General features: G+C 41.7%; 1 protein-coding gene across 3 annotated transcripts in view; it reads right to left on the minus strand.

The window, feature by feature from the left end:
* C2CD3 (C2 domain containing 3 centriole elongation regulator) overlaps positions 1-24,732 on the minus strand; it is a 130,411-nt gene that overhangs the window by 33,615 nt on the left and 72,064 nt on the right. For all 3 annotated transcript variants that reach the window (XM_079928274.1, XM_079928273.1, XM_079928275.1), the window contains 7 exons: positions 24,271-24,360; positions 19,955-20,557; positions 17,574-17,912; positions 5,117-5,255; positions 2,722-2,786; positions 1,668-1,873; positions 147-280 (listed from right to left, as the gene is read on the minus strand). In XM_079928274.1, coding sequence (XP_079784400.1) covers positions 147-280; positions 1,668-1,873; positions 2,722-2,786; positions 5,117-5,255; positions 17,574-17,912; positions 19,955-20,557; positions 24,271-24,360 — 1,576 coding nt within the window. The remainder of the gene's footprint in view (positions 1-146; positions 281-1,667; positions 1,874-2,721; positions 2,787-5,116; positions 5,256-17,573; positions 17,913-19,954; positions 20,558-24,270; positions 24,361-24,732) is intronic.

The raw sequence follows: 24,732 nt of genomic DNA on the forward strand, positions 1-24,732 counted from the left end.
GGGTTCCCAGGGGTTATGAAAGAAGGTCAATTGTCTTTCCCTGTCTCTCATTTCTTCCTCTAATAAAGGAAAGAGAGAAATGACAAGCTAGTTTGCACACTTCCACTCTTGACCCCATTTCCTTCTATCATAAAGAAACCACTCACCTCCCAGGAGAGGAGAAATCAACCTCCTTTGATGAGGTGTGAACAAGTTGTTCTGGAGTCTGTCCTGCAATGCAGCCAGGGAATGCACCATACATATCAGAGGCGGGGAAGGAAAAGGTACTATATATTGGGATCTGTAGAAGCAAAGAGAAAAATAGCACACTTGTTGCCACAAATCCTTTTGGAAAAAAGCAGTATAAATAAATTTGTAAAATTTATCGTATGCATATAATTTATTATTTTCTATGTATTTGAACACTGTACTAAGCAAGGTACATGCATTTTCTTGTTTAAACATCACAATCTTATGAGGTAGGTACTATTATTATCCCCATTTTACAGACTACATTATCAGACTGCTTTTTTTAATTTTTAAAAAACATTTAATTAATTAATTAATTTTTGCCTGCATTGGGTTTTTGTTGCTGCGCGTGGGCTTTCTCTAGTTGTGGCAAGCGGGGGCTACTCTTCGTTTCAGTGCACAGGCTTCTCATTGTTGTGGCTTCTCTTGTTGCCGAGCGCGGGCTCTAGGCACGCAGGCCTCAGCAGCTGTGGCTCGTGGGCTCAGTAGTTGTGGCTCGTGGGCTCTACAGCTCATGCTCAGTAGTTGTGGTGCACAGGCTTAGCTGCTCCATGGCATGTGGGATCTTCCTGGACCAGGGATCAAACCCGTGTCCCCTGCATTGGCAGGCGGATTCCCAACTGCTGCGCCATGAGGAAGCCCTCAGACTGCTTTTTAAAGGCTGTTTTATTTTTATTTATGCTCTTGTTTCCTCCACTAGTTTGTGAACTCCTGGCTGGACATCTTACATTTTCCTTACATGTGAGGATAATCTGGCTGTGATATTCCTTGTCTCACGATTACCAGGGTTGATGTAAAGAAAAGACCCTCCTATATGGGGACTATTTAAACTCTTTGTCATTTTTCTCACACATGCATTTATTCACTCATTCATTCGATATTTACTGATGCCCACTTTACCAAACCCTGGGCCAGGCATGCGTGACAGACAGATGAGTAAAACACAGTCTTTGCCTTGATAGAGCTCTCCTATCTGGGACAGCCTGGGAAAGTCTCCTTTCCTTTACAGTTAAACTCCCTGAAAGAGTTGTCTGTACTTACTATCATCAATTCCCCTCCTCCCATTCTCTTTTAATTTTTTTTTAATAGACCAATGATTTTAATGTAACAGAGTTTTTTTTTAAAAAGTTAATCCAATGTGGTTTCAGATTCCACACTGCAACTAATCTTACTTTATTTAAAAATTGAGATTTAATTCACATATTATAAAATTCACCCTTTGAAAGTGTTCAATTCAGTGGTTTTCAGTATATTCAGAATTGTGCATCCATCACCACCATGTAATTCCAGAAATTTTCACCCCAAAAAGGTCATGAGGTCATTATGAGACACAAATGTATTCTGTATGCTGGAAAGTACCAAACACATGTAAATTATCTTCTTATAGGTTTTGCTTAGTAGAACCCTTACTGGTTAAGGACGTGAATCAGGATACATACCAGTGATCCTGAGGTCTCCATCCCACGTCTTGCTTGCCTTTCTTCTCTGAAGTGCATCAAACTCTCCAAAGGGGAGATGGCAACTTTTATTTGCCCTTGGCACTCTCCACTGAAGTCTGTGATGTTGTACCAGCCACAGACAAACTGGAAGCCAGAGAGAAGTGGGGAGAGGTCCACTGAGGCAAAGCCAATCACCCTCTCCTCACCTGTGGGGGAAAGAGAAGAGCTGGGCAATGTGGCTGGGCATGTCCTGCCACTGAGATTCGAGGTGGCACACAGAGAAACTGATTTAGAGGATGGGAAGGTTCAGTGATTCCACAATCAACAGAAAAGACAGATAATGAGGATGAGAGACTGGCAACCACAGCCTGCTTTCTAACTACTGTAAGTTCCCTTTTTGTATGGCAGGGAAAAGCTGGCAGGGTTGAGTTCTGTCCTCTTGATATAGGCAACTAGAAAACACCCCTTAAACATAAGAAACACTTGTTCTTTTCCCTATGTTATCACGTCTCACTGATTTTCCTTAGGGCAGTGGCTCTTGAAAGAAATCATTTGAAAGACCATCACCCTTGGAATTATGAGGGATTTGCATTTTCTTATTTTTACTTGTCTGTATTTTCCAAATTTTCTATAACATACATATGTATTATATTTAATTAAGAACAAGAGACATAATTCACCAAAAAAAGGACAAATAACCCCCTAGAAAACCAGTACAGGGTGCAAAATGAGCTTGGGCTATGGCCGCTCAGTTTTTGTTTTTTTTTTTTTGGCCACATTGCACGGCTTGTGGGATCTTAGTTCCCTGACCAGGAATTGAACCTGGGCCACAGCAGTGAAAGCTACGAGTCCTAACCACTGGACCACGAGGGAATTCCCTCAGGCCGCTCTTAATGACAGAGAGCGAGTAATCTGTGGGATTACCTCTAACATACATATGTGTTCCCAGAACCATCAGTGCCATGGTTTTACTTGGTTAGAAAAAGAAAAGGATTGGCAAATTGTCAACATGGTGTGAACTTATTTTTACAACCAAGTAAGACAGAGTTCATACCTCCTTTATGCCAAACTTTGAAGACCAGAGTTTGTCGTGGATCCAAAAGAAGCTCTTTAGACAGCCTATTAAGAAAAACAACCACCATAGATTAACTGTGTAGGAAGCTCCTCTAGTATGAAACTCAGACTTGAAGAACACCTTATAGTTGAAAAACACTTTTCTAGCATTTTCATTTCATGCTTATGATCATCTTCTAGGATATATTTTTATCTTCACAGTTAAAAGGAGGGAATAGAAGCTCAGAGAGGTGAAGTAACCAGGAACTTGTCAAGACCTAAAAACAAGCAACCGTGATGTAGTATTCTTCCCCCTACCCCCCTACCCCGTTTTATTGGAGCAGGTAAGGATTCTTCTTATGCCTTGTGGTGGTACGTGGAGATGGTGAGAAGAGAGGAAAGAGTGTTTATTGAGTACATACCTTGGGCCAGCCACGGTGCCAAGTGTTTCTTATACATGTAATCTACACAAAAACCTATGACATGGACATTATTATCCTTGTTTTACAGATGATGAAGCTGGGCTGAGAGATGTGAAGTCAGTTTTTCAAGGTCACATAAGAGTCAGTAAGTGGCAGAGCTGTGATTTGAACCCCAGTTTGCCTGACTCCAGAGCCACACTGTGCAGAGGCAAGGCACCAAAATAAGAAAGTACCCAACTTTCTTACCAGGTTAAAGAATTCAATGTGGAATTCACTGAGCACCTCTAATATATTTTATATGAAGTGAATTGTATAGTTTTAAACTACAAAGCAGGTACCCTTGCTCCAGGTGAGCAAGATGGAGAACCAGAAAAACTAAGAGACTTAATTTCCTTCTCCAGACTCCACTGGGGAACTGAAGAGAGCCAACTTCAAGACCAGTGAGAGGCACTGTGCTAACTTGGAACAAATACTGTGTCAGAGATTTGAATTCTAGCCGGGGGTCAAAATATCCACCTCTGAATTCTAGCTCTCCTAGTATCACCTGAGTGCCCCTGAGCACTCAGTCTCTTTGAGCCCTGATTTTCCTACCTGTTAAACGGGATATTATTATCTACCTACAAGGTTTCTACGAGGATCAAATGAAACAATTTTGTGATAAAGAAATTGCCAACAGCACCATCATTCATTTTTCTTCTAATCTTGTCTCTGTTACCAACAGACTATGTAACCTCCTTGGGCCACAGTCTCCGCAACTGTATAGTAAGGGGATGAAATGAGGTGATTGTTCATGTTGCTTTAACAAGTTAGTAAAGTTAGGTTCTGAATGAACAAATCACCCTCACTTAGAAGCTCAGCCCTCTGGTCACCTATCTTTTGAGGCAGATTTGATATTTCAGTACTGGCCACTATGGCCAGAATATCTATAATTTCCAGTAGCTCACCATAGACAGTACTGAGTTGTCACTGTAGTTATAGCTCCTGACTCAAGTCAACCACTCAGATTTCACAACACTGAACATGTGAGCAACTGCTGAGACTCGATTAGGTACATAAACACTGTGAGAAAACAGCAGATCAGATACCATGTGGCATGGCTGGTGCTGGTGGACAAGAATTAAACTTTGCAAAAGGTGATTCAGTGTAAAGATAATAGTAACAATAATTAGTAATAGAATCCCACTTTTAATGATAATGCAACAGGTAACAGAAGAAAAGGGAGGAGAGCCTGGTACCACAGCAGTGGGCCTCTGTACCAGCCCCTGACCTCCGAGCTGCACTGCCACATGGTTGACAGGACTCCATCTCCCCCTTTTTTTGAGCTTCCAAAGGAGATCTGTCATTTGTTATGTACCTACCACGTACCAGGAGGTAATTTCCCTAAATGTCATGTAATTTGGACCTCCTAATAACCCTGTCAAAATTACCTCCACTTTACAGATGAGGAATCTGAGGCTCAGAGATGTTATGTAACTTGTTCACACAGCTAGTAAATGACAGAGATGGGGTATGAGGCCAAGTCTTTCTAGTTCCAAGCCCTGGTTCTTTCCACTGCACCAGAAATCTTTTCCAAGAATGTGTAATCCACAGCCTTTCCTGAGATCAGTCCTCTCTGCCTTCTTCACCTAGAGAGCTTGCATACATTCTTCCACACTTAGCTGAGGGGTCTTCAGGGACTGTCTTAATCGATAACCTTTAATTCCCACTGCCCAGAACAGAGCAGAGCATATAAGAGGTCTTCACTGAATAATTTTTGAGTTGTACTGAGCAGAGTTAAAACACACCACAACAAAACCTTTAAACCACCACTAGCTGTGAATTCATAAGCATTAGGATTAAATAACTGTTTGATAAGGAAAGCATTCTCCAACTCTGCTCAATATTGTTGTGTCTGTTACATTCCTCACTCTGAATTTGTCTCTTGGAACAAAAAGCAGATTTTGGAAGGCTGATGGAACATCATAAAATACAAACCTTGATTGCTGTTGAAAATTCCAGATGGGGGAATCTGTGTTTTCAACCACTGGGGTGTAGATAGGAGATGGCTCATCAGCTGTTGTGAAGGATACACAACAACTGGGTATTGATACTTTCCTCTGTGTCAAGGGGCTCCCTGAAATAGAAAAGAGTGGAGTGACTATACTTTAGGGTACCAAAAAGAATGTGTTGGAAGCCTCTCATTATACAAGTACAAGAAGAACCATTCTTAGCTCTCTCCTACCTTTGGGTCTTTCTTTGAGCTATTCCCTGTGTCTGAAATGTTTCTGCTACTGAAACTGTTATTTCAAGGTTCAGTTCATAAATACTACCCAGCAAGAAACAACTTCTTCCATCTCCTTGTACTCTGTGGGATGATGGAAGATATTGGATTAAGAGGCAAAAGACAGAACTGCAAAGAGCCTGGACTTACAAGTCAGATGATCAATGATTAGCTCTGCCATACACATTCTGTGTAACCTTGGGCAAGGCCTATCTAGGCCACCACTTCCTCAAATGGGGCATATGATACACCTCCTCAGATGTTGTAAAGATTAAAAATAAATAATAGTAGGTAACACTTATATAACACTTACTATGTGCCAGGCACTATTCTAAGAACTATACATGTATTAACTCATTTAATCATTACAACAAACCTATGAGGAAGATATTATTATTATTGCCATTATATAGATGAAAAAACTGGGGTACAGAGAGATCAAACAGTTATTAAGTGGTCACACATTTACTAAATGGTAAACTGAGAGTCAAATTCAAGCATTCTGGCTCTAGAGTCCAAGCTCTCAGCCATTGCCTGTATTGCCTCCACTAAAGTTAAATGAATGTAAAACACTGAGTACTGTGCTGATGCTAATTTTACAAGATCAGGTTTCCAATGTGGGAGACTCAGTCATTTATTTTCTCTTCAAACAATGTAAAATGAAGACGGATGACAATACTAGATAGTCTAACTCAGCTGTCCAACAAGATAACCACTAACCACAGGTGGCTATTTTACTTTAAATTAGTGAAAATTAAATAAGATTAAAAATTCTGTTTCTTAGTTACACTAGCTATATTTCAAGCACTCAATAGCTACATGTGGCTAATGGCTACCATACTGGACAGTAAAAATGTAGAACATTTCCATCACAGTACAAAGTTCTTTTCGACAGTGATGAATAACACAGACTCTACATAATGTAGTAGACTCTATACATTCCATAAGATCCCTTTCAGCTCTAAAATGATATGACTCAGGATTACAGACGAAGGAAAGAGAAAGGAAAAAAATAAGTATGTCTTAAATATTATTTACGTGATCCAGAGGAACAAATTCTGTATGTGGACTCTAAATGGTTTGTCTTCTTTCTACCTGGCTAGCTCAAGGCTTCCCCAAATGCATACTCCCACTTTACTTTGTAGGTGAAGTTAATCTTTTTTTTTTTTTTTTTTTTGCAGTACGCGGTCCTCTCACTGTTGTGGCCTCTCCCATTGCGGAACACAGGCTCCGGATGCGCAGGCTCAGCGGCCATGGCTCACGGGCCCAGCCGCTCTGCGGCATGTGGGATCTTCCCAGACCAGGGCACAAACCCGTGTCCCCTGCATCGGCAGGCGGACTCCCAACCACTGCGCTACCAGGGAAGCCTGATGAAGTTAATCTTTGAGGTTCCACCCTGCTCCTTCTCTGATTGCTCCTTTCAGTAACTACTCTTCCAAAGACCCCAGGCTGTCCCTGTGGACAGAAAATCCGAAGAACACATTTATACTGAGGAATGCTGATTTTTACTCCCCTCCACAAGCAGTGTAACATTTAATAAGTAGCCTTTAAAAGACAGACTAGGGCTTCCCTGGTGGCGCAGTGGTTGAGAGTCCGCCTGCCGATGCAGGGGACATGGGTTCATGCCCCGGTCCGGGAAGATCTCACATGCCACGGAGCGGCTGGGCCCGTGAGCCATGGCCTCTGAGCCTGCGCATCCGGAGCCTGTGCTCCGCAACGGGAGAGGCCACAACAGTGAGAGGCCCGCGTAACGCAAAGACAGACTCTAGTACCTTCTACTCTGAGAAACCTCTCTTGACTCTCTAGGCAGAATCTCTGAACGTTATACCCCCATCATTAGATCTCTCCAACTTCAACATTCTTTAGGGAAACAGAAGTGCCTGCAATTTTGCTTTGCTATGTTTTCCTCAACCAAAAGAATTTCCATTAGAGTAGAACAATTTTTTTTTGTAGTTTTAGTAAGTGCTTTTTAAAAAAAAATTTATTTTATTTTTTATTAAAGTATAGTTGATTTACAATGTTGTGGCAATCTCTGCTGTATAGCAAAGTGACTCAGTTATACACACACAGGCATTTTAAAAAATATTTTTTCCATGATGGTTTATCACAGGATATTGAATATGGTCCCCTGTGCTCTACGGTAGAACTTTGTTTATCCATCCTACATATAATAGTTTACATCTGCTAATCCCACATTCCTAGTCCTTCCCTCCCCCACCCCCCTTCCCCTTGGCAACCACAAGTCTGTTCTCTAATTTGTATTAGAGTAGACCAATTCTTTTCAAATTTTCCCACCAAAGTAACGACTTCTAGAGACAAGTAAATACTAAAATCTGGAGCATTGGGGTTCTTGTTGCCTTGAAAGAGCAACAACACACATGACATCTATTAACAGGCTTGTATTTTATCTAAAATTTCATGAGGATTTTACATTATCTTCCTTACTATAGCCCTATTTGTTTAAACTAAAAATGATATTTTCCCCCCAAATCTTGGTAAAAAATTTACGTCATGTTATTTAACATCGTGACTTCTAACAACCAGACCAGATGGCATTACTTTTTAGTCCCTCTTACTGGGGATAATTAATAAAGAAAGAAAATGGGTGATGAACAGAGACAAAGGAGTGGAGATTTTGCAAGGAGGCCTTGGGAAAGAGAACTGAAGAGGAGGAAGAGGAATGCTAGCCTTAGAAGTGAGAGCTGGTAGTGGCTGCGAGGCAGGAGGGAGCTGAGGTGTGTGCAAGAGCTGTCAACAAAGCAGGACCCGGAGAAAGGCTTAACCAGCAGGCAGAGAAACACTAAGATACACAGAAGAACTACAGGAGGAACAAAATAAAACAAAAAACCACTGGCTACAACCTGGCAAAACCAGTTTACAAGCATATTCTTGAAAGAGCAGGAAAAAATGATTCTAATAAAATGGTAGTAAGCAAAGAATAGTTAATGGAAATCAATAATATAGCACCCGTCGTTACTAATGTAAAATGTACAGAATAGCACTAATGGTACCTTTATCTAGTGAGCTATCTTCTTAAAAAAGTTTTATTTTTGTGAAACTCAACAGTATTACATGGACTGACTTGCTCAGCATCCACCCCCACTTTTACTGTATTGTATTCCTTTATTGTAGAGATTGAAAGGGTCACAGACTCTTTTGTGCTAGAGTATGGATACAAATTGGTCTCTATCTGTTATATGCCATTACAACAGATCTGGAAGGCAGACGTGAGGCAGAGGACATGTTCCTTTCCCTTTTGCTTTTACTACTAGCAAGGATGACAGAGTTTTCTGCTCCAGGGTTTGGTCCCTGAGGCCCCAGAGGCCCGATGTCAATAGTGCTGATGAGAGTTTCCGATCACTGGGCTGCAGTGTTGGCACTGTATTTCAAATTTAAAAGATCTACTGGTTCTCTCCTGAAAGCTTAGCCTAGAGCCCACTCCCTGAGCCCTTCCAATAACTTAAAGTACCTTAATAATCTATATTAAACTCCTCTCTGTTTAAAATGGCTGGAGTGGGACTTCCCTGGTGGCGCAGTAGTTAAGAATCTGACTGCCAATGCAGGGGACATGGGCTCAAGCCCTGGTCTGGGAGGATCCCACATGCCGCGGAGCAACTAAGCCCTTGCACCACAACTACTGAGCCTGCGCTCTAGAGCCCGTGAGCCCCAACTACTGAGCCCATGTGCCACAACTACTGAAGCCCACGCGCCTAGAGTCCGTGCTCCACAACAAAAGAAGCCACTGCAACGAGAAGCCCGCACACCGCAACGAAGAATAGCCCCTGCTTGCCGCAATGAGAGAAAGCCTGCGCGCAGCAATGAAGACCGAACACAGCCAAAAATAAATAAATAAATATATAAAAATAGGTAAATAAAATGGCTGGAGGGAGTTGTTTCCTGTAACTGTACTCTCCCTGACACAGCTTCCATCTCTCTCTCAATCTCACCTCTCTCTCTCTGTCTCTCATTTTCCTTAGTATTAATAGGTCTCAAGCTTCTCAACTGATTTCTTCCAACAGAATGTCATAAAACCTCACAGCTAGGGAGAGATAATCTGCCTCTATACTGACAGCTTCCATAGTATTCTACAATAAACTGTGTGTGTTTGTGTTTCCCTCACTAAACTAATGCACAAAGTAGGCCCACGGCCCTTATTAAAGGTTTGCAGACTCCCTGTTGCCCTTTGTCTACAGATGACTGCCAGGGTTGGAGAAGAGAGAGAAGCTGCCTTGTGTGTGTGCCGTGTGCGCCAGCAGAGGACAGCAGCATCTGCTCAGGAAAGCTCTGAGAGAAATCAGCAGAGAGGACCAACTGTAGTTCTGAGACAGGACCCCTCGGTTCTGGTGTACTCTGCCACTGATTTACTGTGACATATTGGGTACTTCATTCTGGCTCTCTGGGCATCAAGTTTCTTCATCAGAAACATGTGCTCTCACATTACTTCCTACGATAAAATTCTATGATTCTAGATATATACCAATACTGCTCAGATCTCTCTCTCATACCTCAACCCCCCCTTTTAAGGTTCGTTATTTTTGAGGCTGCTATTTGCTAAAGTCCCTGAAAGAGAAGTACTATTTTTACTTTGGAAAAAAAGTGTCCTTATTCACTCTTGAACAGAAATACTCCTTTCAGCCAAAGAGGCAGGTGATAAAGAAATCTGCTTGGGTCTATCAGGTTTCCCTGGCTCTCCTCTTGTGGTTGGAAATTTAGCTGGGCCTGTTTACCTTCCTGGAAAAGGTCAAGTTCTGATATACTTTTGGAGGCAGCCGAGATGAAAATTGCTATACTTCCTACTGGGTTGGGACACACATTGAGAGCAGTTAAGAGGACTTGAGATGAACCAGCTTTACCATTTTAAGAGTTTTCACTGGATTTCCTATGTTTTACATAAGTATGAAAAGTAGTAGTTTTATGCATCAAAAAATGGTACGATTGCTTCAATGAGATTAAAATAACAACCCCTTATTTTTAACACTTTACAGCTTACAGTTTTCTTATCAGTACTAAACTTGTGCTGATGACATCCCTGATAATCACACAAGATGGGTGTATCTTTCTCTATTTTACAAATAAGGCAACCAAGGAACAGAGGGGTAAAGTGGCTTGCTCATCACACATCTGGTAAACTAGCATTTGGAAGATCCAGCCAGGTTTCCTAACTCCTATTCCAGGGATGTTCCATTGCAATACTTCTAATTAATTCTACCTGGTTAAGAGAAAAGCTCTCCCTCTGGCCTGGAGTGAACAGATGGAAACTTTCCCTCAAGCAATGCCCAAATTTTTATGTTAATAAAAACCTAGTTCAGTTTTGTTAAGCTAACATTAACTGACAGCTGCTCTGTGGCACACCTGCACAGATGAGTCAGATCTGATTCTTGATCTGCAGGCAGACACACAGATAATTATAATACAATAAGATAAAGACTATGCCAAAAGCACAGGGGACTGTGGGAACAGAGAAGGACCCGTAACCCTGCCTGGGTAGTTGAAAGAGAGCCTCTAAAGGATGATGATACTGAAGATGGTTTTGATTTTCACTGAGTATAATTTAGATTACCTCAAATCACTTTACCTTTCTGTTCCTTGATTGCCTCATTTGTAAGACAGGGCTAGAGATACCGGTCATGTTGAGTATAAGTACACAAGTCTTATAAGTACTGAAGCTGATTCTTGAAGGTTCCTTAGAGCTTTTTCTAACAAAAGTATCCAAGAAACTCTTGTATTTCAGAACCAGGACCACAGTGGGGACTATGCTGCCTCAGGTTTAAGGCATAATTCAGGGCTGTTAGTGAATCCTCTGCATGCAGCTTTGCACTAGGAATCATTCGTTTCCTTCCTCAAGCAAGAAGCTTCTAAGGCATGAGACGGACAGACACAAAGAGAACACTGTTGAAGGCAGGAGGACAGCCAACGTGGATATTAAGGAAGCATCTACATGGTTTTCACAGAAGTTTGGCCATTTATAGCTGACTCACAGAGTGTGGGATATGCTGCCCTCAGCTCCATATTCTTAGAAGATGAGAGGTGAAGAGAATCTTAGAGATGATCTTATATGACCATCACATTTCACAGCTGAGGAAAAGAGAACTGGGTTTGCCCAAAGTCACTAAGCAAGTTAATGGCTTAGCTAGGGCCAGAAGTCAGTCTTTTGACTCCCGTTCCAGAAGTCTTTCTATTATATCATCATTTGAAAGGCAATTTCAGAGAGATGATGGGCAGGTCTGTACACTCAGGGCCCAGCACAGGGTCTGACTGAAGCATAAATATTTGCAGGGCGAAGGACTATATGGGCCTATCACTGCAAGGGTAGGACTTGGGAGACAAGAGACCTCTGAAAGTATCCACTCTGAAGCTTGATCTACCCTGGCTAAATGGAAAGAGGCCAAATAACAAGTGATTTACAGATTTGTAACTCATACCAGAAATATGAGAGGTGTTGAGCATCATATTCACAAACAAGAAGACATTAGGCTTGCTTAGTTGCATCAGGAAGACCCAGGTGTTGAGATACAGAAATAAACTCACAGTCCCTGTCCCCAAGGAACAGGCAGCCTAGTGGAGAGACACATTAAGAAACATTTTCAGTACAAAGTAATAAGTATAACCTCAGTAGTATAATGAAAAAGATATTGAAAGAGAATATTATTCGCAGCAATCATTGAAAGGGCTACCCCATTAGTCCAAGTTTCTGAAGACTGAACAAGCAAGGAAGCAGTGAGAATAGAGAAAAGGTGACAAAAACCTTCTGTGTAAGAGGACATGATCCTATACCCTGTATTAGACACAGTGGAAGCTTAATAACTATTTGTTGAATGAATCCATTAATCCCTGCAACTTCTCCTCTGCTAAATTTCCACATAAGCAACTTTCCTGCAGTAGAGGCAAAGCATAAAATCAGAGAACATATTAAAAGGAGAAAAAGGGCATTTGAGCAAGGTCTCATATTCATCTGCTTCCTCATTTAACAGATATTTACTGCTTATTATGTGTCAGACACAGTTCTAGGTGTTGGGGATTTAGCATTAAATAAAACAAAAAATTTCTGTCTCTGTAGGACTTTTCTTTTTCTAGAAAGACAGAAAATAAACAAAATACACTATTTAAAGGCCATAGGAAAAAATAAAGCAGGAAAGAGGGACAGGTATTGTTGGAGAAAGGCTGTAATTTTAGATGGGTGACCAAGGAAGGTCTTGCTGAGCCGGTGATTTCAGTAAAGACAGGCCAGGAGTGAAGAATATTCCAGGCACAGAGAGAACACCAGATTCAAAGGCCCCAAGCAGGAGTCTGCCTATACATTTAAGAAAAAGCAGAGAGGCCAGTGTGGCTGGAACAGGGTGCCTAAGAGGAAGAGCAGGATGTTGGGGAGAATTTGGTAACTGGGGAAGGGAGAAAGGAATCCTGGCTAAGAAAGGTTCATGAGCAAAGGCCCAGGGAATGGCTTGCCATATGTTACAATTGGAAGGGAAAGGAAACCAAGCACTGCTGGAAAAAGTCAGCATTGTGCCACCAGTATGTCCACTGCCACTCTAAAATCATGTCAATTAGTCTTAGTTGAGCCCTTGCTGCAGTTCAGCAATTTTCTTATTTATATCTTCGTGATTCTCTATAGATCCCTTGTAATGACCAAGAACTTCAGCCAAAGAGGATCAACTGCCACCACAATTCCCCATGTTTGCTCCAAGTAGGCCTAGAACACACACTTTCCCACTTCAATATCTTCATTCAAGTTGAGATAACCACCTAGAATTTCATTTCCACCTTTCTGAAATCATATTCATTCTAAAAAGTTCTGATTTCTTAGACATGTCTTATTTCTGTTTCTAAACTCTCTAGACACTAGATATATAATTTTTGTGCTTTTTTTGAATTTTATTTATCTTTTATACAGCAGGTTCTTATTAGTTATCTATTTTATACATATTAGTGTATATATGTCAATCCCAATCGCCCAATTCATCACACCACCACCATCCCCCCACCACTTTCCCCGCTTGGTGTCCATGTTTGTTCTCTACATCTGTGTCTCTATTTCTGCCCTGCAAACCAGTTCATCTGTACCATTTTTCTAGGTTCCATGTACATGCGCTAATATACGATATTTGTTTTTCTCCTTCTGACTTACTTCACTCTGTTAGACAGTCTCTAGGTCCATCCATGTCTCTACAAATGACCCAATTTTGTTCCTTTTTATGGCTAAGTAATATTCCATGGTATATATGTACCACATCTTCTTTATCCATTCATCTGTCGATGGGCATTTAGTTTGCTTCCATGACCTGGCTATGGTAAATAGTGCTGCAATGAACATTGGGGTGCATGTGTCTTTTTGAATTATGGTTTTCTCTGGGTATAGGCCCAGTAGTGGGATTGCTGGGTCATATGGTAATTCTATTTTTAGCTTTTTAAGGAACCTCCATACTGTTCTCCACAGTGGCTGTATCAATTTACATTCCCACCAACAGTGCAAGAGGGTTCCCTTTTCTTCACATCCTCTCCAGCATTTCTTGTTTGTAGATTTTCTGATGATGCCCATTCTAACTGGTGTGAGGTGATACCTCATTGTAGTTTTGACTTGCATTTCTCTAATAATTAGTGATGTTCAACAGCTTTTCATGTGCTTCTTGGCCATCTGCATGTCTAGACACTAGATATTGTACTACCTATCCTTCTGGTCCTTAGAGCATTCTCCTTTATACATCAATAATCATGTAGCTGCTAATCCCCTTATCTGGGTTATCAGCTCTTGGAGGACAGAAACCATGTGTCATTTGCTCTGCACTTTCTGTACCTGGCACTGGCCTGGCACAGATTTACTACTTGATGAACTGAACCACCATTCTTGCAATATAAGCACAGGACAGGGTGTATAGTACATAAGCACCCTTTTAAATAGAGAGAGTAAACAGGACCAACTGGTAAACACGGTTTATCTCATACCTAAGAGTCAGGATGGTATAGAGGAAAGAGCATGGGTTTTAGGTCCAGACATAGCTGGATTCAAATTGCAGCTCTGTAGAGCTTATTAACTGTGTAACTCAAGTCATTTTACCTTTCTGAGCTTCAGTTTCCTCATTCATAAAATGGGTATGTACTGTAATCTGTTCATAAAATAACCCCACTGTGGTAAGGATTAAATGAGATAATTAATGTACAAAAAAGAATAAAATTTGGCACAAGGAGATGCTCAATGAACTATTGTCAATTGTCAAGCTGCATTTAAAGAATGTAACTCTGTCTAATTGAGAAGTTACAAGTATATTTGCTTTTTGCAATATGGGGGCAACCCCTGAAATGGAACATAACCATATTTTTGCACGTTAAATTTTATTTTCAATGCAAAAACAAAAAACCAAAACAGTTCTTGCAAAAAATCAAAGCTTTTTTTGTGCTTTCCTTAAATTCATTCATGTATTGATTTTTCTTTTTTTTTTTGTTTTTTTTGTTGTTGTTGTTTTATTTTTTATTATTTTTTTTGTGGTACGCGGGCCTCTCACTGTTGTGGCCTCTCCCGTTGTGGAGCACAGGCTCCGGACGCGCAGGCTCAGTGGCCATGGCTCACGGGCCTAGCCGCTCTGCGGCATGTGGGATCTTCCCAGACCGGGGCACGAACCCATGTCCCCTGCATCAGCAGGCGGACTCTCAACCACTGCGCCACCAGGGAAGCCCGATTTTTCTCTTCTTAAAAAATTCAGTTTTTACAAATCAGACTTGTCACAAATGGGCTGCTTTGGTAGGGCAGTAAAAAAGCAAAAACTGTTTCCCAACTTTGTGACTCATACAGTATGGACCTCAGTATCTCTAATACAGCACAGCAAGACTATGTGGAGAAGATTTTGTCCTGAGATAGAATGTTTCAGGGTCTCTGACACACAAAGGTTATGAGAAGGATGAGAACCTCAGAGTCTTTGTAGAAGCTTATAATCCTGGAAGTAATGTCTGTTTGTAGTGTGTATATGGAGAAATAGAAATGAAAGACAGACAACAGTTACTAGGAGCATGAATTCTGTTTCTGTTCCAAAGTAATAAGGATACACAGAAAAACTGAGGCAACACAGAATTGATAGGAACCGAGTAGGGAGGCCAAACCAGAAGATGTATATTTAAACCTTCTGGACTCATAAGGCTATGGTTTTCTGGCTCTCAGAACCATCACACACCTCAGAACTGTTAATCACAGCTGTTTACAGATGAGAAATTCAACAGAGAGACAGTAACTTGCTCAAAGTCACAAACACACACAACTTACTGGAAATACAGGGCTGAATACACTCCTACTAGAATGTAAGCTCCACAAGGGCACTATTTTGTCTGTTTTGTTCATTGCTTTATCCCCAGCACCATGGACAGTGCTCACATATAGCAAATATGACATAAGTTTTGTTGCTGAATGAATGAATAATGAATGAATAAATGAATGAGATAAGGTCTTTGTTCTTAAACAGCCCCTACCTAGTGGAGAAGAAAATCATGCAAACAATGTTAGTACATGTGATATATGTTACGATAAAAAGGGCAAAAGTGCTAGGAGAGCAAACAGGAGGCAGCCTTTATGTCAGAGAAACTCTGGTAAATGGTGATGTTTGAGCTGAGTCTTGAGAGAGGAGTGGGAATTAAGCAGGCAAAAGAGAAGGGTGATGGCAAAAGGGAAAATTTTAGGAGAGATTACAAGGCTGAATAAAAAGTAGGGCAGGGGTTCCTTGTGCCATGGATTACTTTGGCTGTCTGGTGAAGTCTATGGGCCTCTTCTAATGTGTGTGTGTGTGTGTGTGTGTGTGTGTGTGTGTGTGTGTGTGTGTGTGTGTGTGTGTGTGTGTGTGTGTGTGTGTGTGTGTGTGTGTGTGTGTGTGTGTGTGTGTGTGTGTGTGTGTGTGTGTGTGTGTGTGTATTTGTGTGTGTGTGTGTGTGTGTGTGTGTGTGTGTGTATTTTTTTTTTGCTGTACGCGGGCCTCTCACTGTTGTGGTCTCTCCCATTGCGGAGCACAGGCTCCAGACGCACAGGCTCAGCGGCCATGGCTCACAGGCCCAGCCACTCCGCGGCATGTGGGATCTTCCCGGACTGGGGCATGAACCCATGTCCCCTGCATTGGCAGGCAGACTCTCAACCACTGCGCCACTAGGGAAGCCCATATATATATTTTTAATGCTAATTGTAAAATACATAAGATTACAAAGAAATGAAATTATATTGGCGTAAGTTATCAAGACATTAAAAAAGTGACATAGTAATCACTATAGTTTTATTAATGCACAACAAGATCTAACTGTAGGTTTAATAACTACTGTAATTTTGAAGTAATGACAGGTATAGATGATATTCCAAGATATCTGCAGTAACTAAAATGTGATATGAAAATACCTGTGATTTCTATTGTTGACAACATCACAGGTACTGTTAATATTACTAGGGTCTATTGCCTACACTCACAACTAGAGGAAATGTTCAATTTTAGTTAGAGATTAATAAAAATAAAGATGTATGGGCTTCCCTGGTGGCGCAGTGTTTGAGCGTCCGCCTGCCGATGCAGGGGACACGGGTTCGTGCCCCGGTCCGGGAAGATCCCACATGTTGTGGAGCGGCTGGGCCCGTGAGCCATGGCCGATGAGCCTGCGCATCCAGAGCCTGTGCTCCACAACGGGAGAGACCACAACAGTGAGAGGCCCGCGTACCGCAAAAAAAAAAAAAAAAAAAAAAAAAAAGATGTACTTATTTTCCTATCCAAGTTCACCTACCCTGACTTTAATCCTTGGATCCCTGTGGGCTTATGGATTCAATGCTAAGAACCCTTGGCCCTAGGTACATAATGAAGAGGGCCTGAGTTGGAAGGAATGGAGAAGAAGGTAGAGATCTAAGAGAAATTTAAGAGATACAGCAATTTTAATGGATCTGATGATTTGATGGTGGAGAAGGAAAAGAGAAGTATCTAAGCTGATACTCAAGTTTCTGGACTGGCGAATTTATGATACGCAAAATTAGGATAACTGACAAGGCCCACTTAGGACCTCAGAAAGGCTTTCACTTGGCTTAAACCTTTAGGCTTGAGATATGTAATTATGATTAAGATGATTAACAATTCTTCCAGACCCTGTCATGATCAGAAAGATTTGTGAAGACAGGACCATAGCCTGTGGAGTCAGATACCTGTTTATGGATAAGTGAACAGAACATACCTTTCAAGCTCAAATGCATTGCTCTTTCTACCAGGATACTGACTGCAAAAGTTCCATCTAGTGCAGTAGGGTCCTCCTGGGCCAGGCAGACTTCAGCTGTGGTGCTGCTGCAGGGGGCCTGGGTGGAGGCCGGAGACTTCTGGTGGTCATGTGGTGGAGAGAGCTGGAGCTCATCATTTCCTCTGGGGAGCTGCTCAGACTCACTGGCGCTGCTGCAGTCCATGGAGTCCAGCTCATTAGTGGGCCCAGGGTGTGAAGAAAGAGAGGAGAGAACCACATGAACTCTCAAGGCAGCTCCTGAGAGGTTGGAAGCATTTCGTCCAAATAGAGGATACACACCTGCAAGAGGATGAAGGAGGATAAGCCTAGGCAAGCAGGGACACTCTCTAAACCTGGAGATGCTCTCTGAGGGTGCTTGTGGCCCTCTCTCCTTTGGCAGGGCTATAGGCCCTAATATACCAATTTGCAAAGAAACACACACTGTGAGAGTTTTTACTGCCTCCCCCCACCCCATCACTACCTGCAACAATGGAAAGTAGTGAGAGGTCTGACTTCAAGGCAAGAGGATAAAAAGCTGGTGGGAGTGGAAAAGTAAGAGGGAATGGACAATCTGAAAAGTTGAACACTGCCTTTGGTATCCCTCAATAAAAAGAGGTATTTGTGTTTGAGTTCTGATCCCTAAATCTATATTCAGTTTCCCAAACCTACTTGCTCCAGCAGAGTGAAGTTGAAAGCCTGTCTTTAAGAACTTTAGTTCAAGTGAGCCTTCCACACTTCGGGGACTTTTTCTGTAGTCTCTTTGAAGTGACTCTAGGCCAGCCCAGATAAAACAGGGCACACAGCATTTGATGAGGTGCTCATCAGAGCCAGAATTATACCTGCTGGGTCCAGAGAGAACCAGAGAATCTGGGATGATCACCCAGATGCTCAGTTCTCCTTCTTTAGCTTGGGCCACCTGCTCAACAACAGGGTCAGAGCACAAGGCTAACAGAGCTAAAATAGGGTTGTGACTCAGTTTCTTCAACCGTATAGTGGGGGAAATAACTAACCTTACAGGAATGTTAAGATGAATAAATATGACGTTTGTAAAGAGTCTAGTCTGGCCGTCTCCAATCCAATCTGTACTATAGTTGCCAGCCTTATCTATCTAGAAAGCAAAGCTGTGTCACTCTTCTCTTCAGAAGCCGTTAAAATAGCTTTCCATAGCTCTCACAAAAAAGTCTAAACTCTCCTGCTTAGAAGAGGCCTTCAACATAGTACTCCTGCCCAGCTGTCTAGCTTCATCTCTCATCATTTCCCAACCTATATATCCTGTGATCCAGCAGTACCAAATTACTCATGGCACCTAAAACGTATCAAACTGCTTCCTGCCTCTGTGCCTTCACCCACGCTATTTCCGTTTAGAAAGCCCTTCTTTCCTCCTTTTCGTGACTTACTCCTAAATTCTCTGTAACTCAGGTCAAGCATCATCACTTCCACTGGGATGCTGTCCTTGAACCAAAGAGATGTTGTGTCCCTGTGCTCCCACAGTGCCACTGAGAATACCTTTTTCACAGTTCTTATACTTCGCTGTAATTGTTTACTCTTCTACTCTCCCATTAGACTATAAGCTCATTAACTATTTCTGACTCATCTTTGAATTCCCAGGGCCAAGTACATGTAGCAAATACTGAACAAATGTTTGAAAGAAAAGCACCCATAGTGCCACTTGCAAAATGTTACCTTCCTCCTTTCAAACCAGTTTATTACCATGTAGATTTTATGATTCCAAGATGTGCTGACCAGAGAGAGAGGATATCCTAATCTCATTAGCAGGTATGCTTTTCAGTGTATTTTAAAACCAACATTCTAGATTATAATATAGGCTCTTATACAGGTGGTTAAAGGTAGTCTCCTAAATTCACTCATTTTTATTTTACATGTATTAACTGAGGGCTTACAATGTTCTAGACACTATGTTAGGTGCAACAACCTCATGAATTTGGATGTAGTCTAAGGCTACAAAGTTCAGCACCAGTTCTTAGATCTCAGACAGTATACCTTAGACTCCACTAAGGTATACTGTCACTAGATAATGCCCTTCTTAAAGCATCCAGCAAACCTCTTTCTGAAATCTCTGTAGTTTTAAGAAGTATTACTAAATTACTATTAATCTTTCAACATGCAATAATGGAAAGAACACTTACTAACATGTGACCCTGGGCAGTTACCCAACCTACCTGAGCCTCCATTTTCATGACTGAAAAACAGGTTTCATACCTACCTCACAGGATTGCTGGGAGGATCAAATAAAATAATGTCTGAGAGGGTGTCTCACACAGTGCTTGTCATGGAGCAGCAGTTGCTCAAACCACAAGTGCTAAGCCTGGTTCCTCACTTACCACTGACAGTTAGTGTCCTTGCTGACCTCTCCCCAAGTCTGGCCAGGTCCACATAGGCTGAGCCAATCCAGCTGTCTGTCTGATGGGGCCTCTCCACACTGTCATTGCCATAAGCCCGCCAAACTTGGATCTCTAACCTCTCCTCTCTGAAGTACCAAAGCAGTGATGGGCTCCTAGAGACTTCTGCTCTTTTGGATGCCTTGAAAGTAACCATGACCTGCTTTTTGTTTGCAGATTCCTTAGGCTTCTTGAGAGGGGTCCAAAAGCCTTCATGATCGTACAGCTTGTAGCGGAGGTAGCAATATGTATTCTTATGAATGTGCTTCTGGCCAGCAAGCAGCACGCAATGGATAGGCAGCCAAAGCCTCGGGGTGGAGATGGTAACAGCGGCTGGCTCCTCTTCATCCATCTTGACAAAATCCTTCAGATTATTCTCAAAGCTCCAGCCCAATAGCTCAGCAGCTTCCAACACCCGCTCTCTGTCTCCAGGATGGGTGAAGGAAATGGAAAGCTCCAGACCACCCACAATCTTCTGCATGAGCTCCAAGCCGTGAGGCAGGGCCCCCTCTTCTGGTAAAATGATAGGATACCATCCTGTGATCCCTTATGAAAGAAAAGGAAGATGCTTCAATTATTGTTTTAAAAGTAAAAAGACTTAGCCACTTTCCACCCCATAGCCACTATCACCCTGGCCCAAGACAGAAGAGAAAACATATACCCACAGTGCATTGAAGTTTGTTTCATCTGACCACTGAAAGACAATGAGATCAGGTGGAAGAACAAAGGCTTGGAGCTGGAAGACCTGCATTTTCTTCTTGGCTCAGCCCAAAACTAGTGGTTCAGTCTGGGTAAGCCATTAATTTCTCTCAGTCCTATTTCCTTACCTGACAAATGGGAAAAATAGTGCTGATCTTGCCTACCAGACAACATTATTATAATTGTCAAATGAGATAATGATTTTGGAAGAGCTTTGAAAGAAAATAAAAAATGTGAAATATTATTATGGTACTATGAGTACAATGGAGAAGGCATGGGACAAGGTCAGGAGATCTGGGGTCTAGCCCCGGGTCTTTCACCAAGGGAATTGCCACTTAGTGAACACATACCAAGGACCAGGCACTAGATTTCAAAATAACAATTTAAAATATTAGCTACTTGTTACTGAGCATCCATTATGTGTCAGAAATTCTCTTATGCTTTATACATATAACTTCATTTAATTCTCTTAATAACCCTGTGAAGTTCTGAGGATTAAATGGGATAATAATCCCTATTTTGCAGATGAGGAAATGGAAGAGACCTGCCCAAGTCGTTATAGCTACCAGGTAGTAGAGCCAGGATTTGAACCCAGGTCTAGCTGGCGTTAAAGTCTACACACCACCTATTATAGGTTCACAATATCTTTTTTTTTCCCTTAAATTTTATTTATTTATTTATTTATTTTTGGCTGCATTGGGTCTTCCTTGCCGCATGTGGGTTTTCTCTAGTTGCGGTGACCGGGGGCTACTCTTCGTTGGTGTACATGGGCTTCTCATTGCAGTGGCTTCTCTTGTTGCGGAGCACAGGCTCTAGGCACACGGGCTTCAGTAGTTGTGGCACGCAGGCTCAGTAGTTGTGGCTCGCAGGCTTAGTTGCTCCACAGCATGTGGGATCTTCCCAGACCAGGGCTCGAACCCGTGTCCCCTGCATTGGCAGGCAGCTTCTTAACCACTGCGCCACCAGGGAAGTCCAATATCTTATCTAGAACCCTTAGGGTCAGATTTGTTTCTGAATTTAAAAATTTTCAGATTTTAGAAAGATACTGTGGTACATAAACTGAATATTATGTACTAGTCAGTGGTCACATAGGTCAGGGGTTGGTAAACTTATTCTGTAAAAGGCCAGATAGTAAGTATTTTAGGCTTTTGGGCCATATGGTCTCTGTTGCAACTATTCAGCTATGTTGTTGTAGTGAGAAAGTGGACACAGAAAATATGTAAATGAATGGGCACAATGTGTTCCAATAAAGCTATATAATCAGGCAGTGGCCTAAGTCAGAAAATAATGTCAGTTGAGGTCAGGTTTGGCTGCTTAATGAGTTAATAAAAAACTTTTGACTTTCTGAGCTTTTTGGATTTCATAATTACGTAAAATAGATTGTGGATTGGTATAATATTCACAGCAATTTTCTGAGAAAGGTTTTGTATTAATTAAAATTATAGATGGGGGCTTCCCTGGTGGCGCAGTGGTTGAGAGTCCGCCTGCCGATGCAAGGGACGCGGGTTCGTGCCCCGGTCTGGGAAGATCCCACATGCCGTGGAGTGGCTGGGCCCGTGAGCCATGGCCGCTGAGCCTCCGTGTCCGGAGCCTGTGCTCCGCAACGGGAGAGGCCACAACAGTGAGAGGCCCGCATACCACACACACAAAAAAAATTATAGATGGGAAAATTCAGACTTATTGAGATTAATTCGCCAAAGGCCACTTAAGGTGTTATGATTTTTGGAAAAGGCATTTAATTTTTTGGGGCCTTCCAAGTTTTCGTTTATAAAATGAAGACACTGAAATGAGGAGGTTGATCTCTATGACTCCATTTGACTTGGTCGGTCTAAGAACCTATGGCTTTGGCTTTAGTAATTTCTCATCACTTGGGTATTAATTTCCTCACAACCTAGTGCTTCTTAACATTATTTGGTCACAGACCCCTTTGGCTCTAATGAAAGTTATCCCCAGAAAAATGTACAAATACATAAAAAATTTCACACCACTTCAGCATGTAAGTGGATTAGATTATTCCTCTTGCTCTGTGATTCTGTAATTGAGATTACTGGCAGGAAGAAACAAAACACAATGTTCACTTTAGAATAACTCTGAATATAAAGACCAATGATACATTCCGAACTGTCTAAAAGGTTTATTTCCAAGGGGTTAAATTTAATTTGTGAAGGTGGGATTTCTCAGATGGTGCCTATTCTCTGACAAACTCTGTAGTAAGTTTCAGAAGGAAGGAAACCGAGGTGTCCTATGTGCCCTGTCCTGTGCAAAGATCTTTCACGTGTATAATTTCATTGAATGCTTCGATAATCTTGCAAAGATCTTATTATTTCCATTTTTAGAGATGAGGAAACTATGGATCTGAGAGATGAAGTGACTTGTTCTAGATCACAGTTAGTGACAGAAGTGAGACTTGAACCCTATATCAAGTTGTAGAGACTTCTCTCTGGCAGGCACATAGTACCTGTTTATTGAGTATTGCTCAAACTTCAATTCACAATTAAATTTGGGAGATGTGTGATAAAATTTTGGAAACTAGATTATACAATCCTAGGGAGGAAGATGGGCAAGAGAAGGAAAACTAACATTTACTGAGTGCCTACTATTTGTCAGGTACTTTATATATCCTATTTCATTGATTTCTACCTTGTAGACTTGTCAGCATTAACAGTCTCCATCCATACGGTAAGTGGGGCTCAGAGAGGTCAAGGTCACTCTGTCAAGGTGACTAGTAAAATGTAGGACGGGACCAATATTTCCAGACTACTGCCTGGTGGTTGTGCCTTCTTTTGGGTCTTTACCTCATACCCTTATTCCTTCTTCAGTGAGAGAGGAGGGTATAGTGAAAAAGAATGGGCAAATCTGGATTTGATTTCTAGTACTCTACTACCTGGCTGTGTGGTTGACAAATCACTTAACCTCTGTAAGCCTAAGTTTTCTCATCTGTCAAATGAAGATAATCCTGGGGCTTCCCTGGTGGCGCAGTGGTTGAGAGTCCGCCTGCCGATGCAGGGGACACGGGTTTGATCCCTGGTCCGGGAAGATCCCACATGCCGCGGAGCGGCTGGGCCCGTAAGCCATGGCCGCTGAGCCTGCGCGTCCGGAGCCTGTGCTCCGCAACCGGAGAGGCCACAGCAGTGAGAGGCCCGCGTACCGCAAAAAAAAAAAAGAAAAAGATAATCCTGTATCCCCATCAGTAAGAGTTACCATGAAGCTCAAAAAAGATCTGAGAAAATATTTTACAAAGTGCTATATAATGCAATGGGTATTGCCATATTTATTATAAATAGTATCATCATCATTATCTTTCCTGGAGTAAGATGACAGTACAATGTTTTGAGCTTCTTTGCTTTATTAGAAGGCCTTTGAAATGATTAGGAAAGGACTTAAAATGTTTTTGGGAAAACCTTTGAGGTATTTGGGAGAATTCAGAAGCATGTGTTAAGGGGTTTTTTATTTTTATTTTTTTTTTTGCATATCTTGCAAGAGAGCCAGACAAGAAGATCTCTTGCAGGGAAGTGAATGGGAAAGGGTAGAATTAGAAAGTGATAATCCAGGATCCCTACCAGATCTCTTGATCAGCAGATCTTTTGTTGGAATCTTTACTACTCCAAGCAGATAATCTTTGAATGAGCGGATACTGGTTATATCACTGGCTGTTAAATCAAACAAAGAAAGAGAAATTATTTGATGGTCTACTGACCAAAGGGCTTGTATTACAAAAGAGCCATATAATCCTCCACTTACACTCAGTGAATTTCAGTGTTGGAAGACGCATTAGAGATCATCTTGCTCCAGTCAAAACTTGAATGCCCTCTAAATCATTTTAATTAAATCATTAAGTATGTGTATGCACACACTTAAATTTTGAAAAATTCAGACATACAGAAAAGTTAAAAGAATACTACAATGAACTCCTATATACCCTTCACCTAGATTCACCCACTAACATCTTGACACATTTGCTTTATCTCTCTCTACATTCTCTCAAACACTCAATACGTATTCTACATATTTCTGCTATACCC

Source organism: Stenella coeruleoalba (genome assembly GCF_951394435.1).
Source record: "Stenella coeruleoalba genome assembly, chromosome: 8".
Lineage (NCBI taxonomy): Eukaryota > Metazoa > Chordata > Mammalia > Artiodactyla > Delphinidae > Stenella > Stenella coeruleoalba.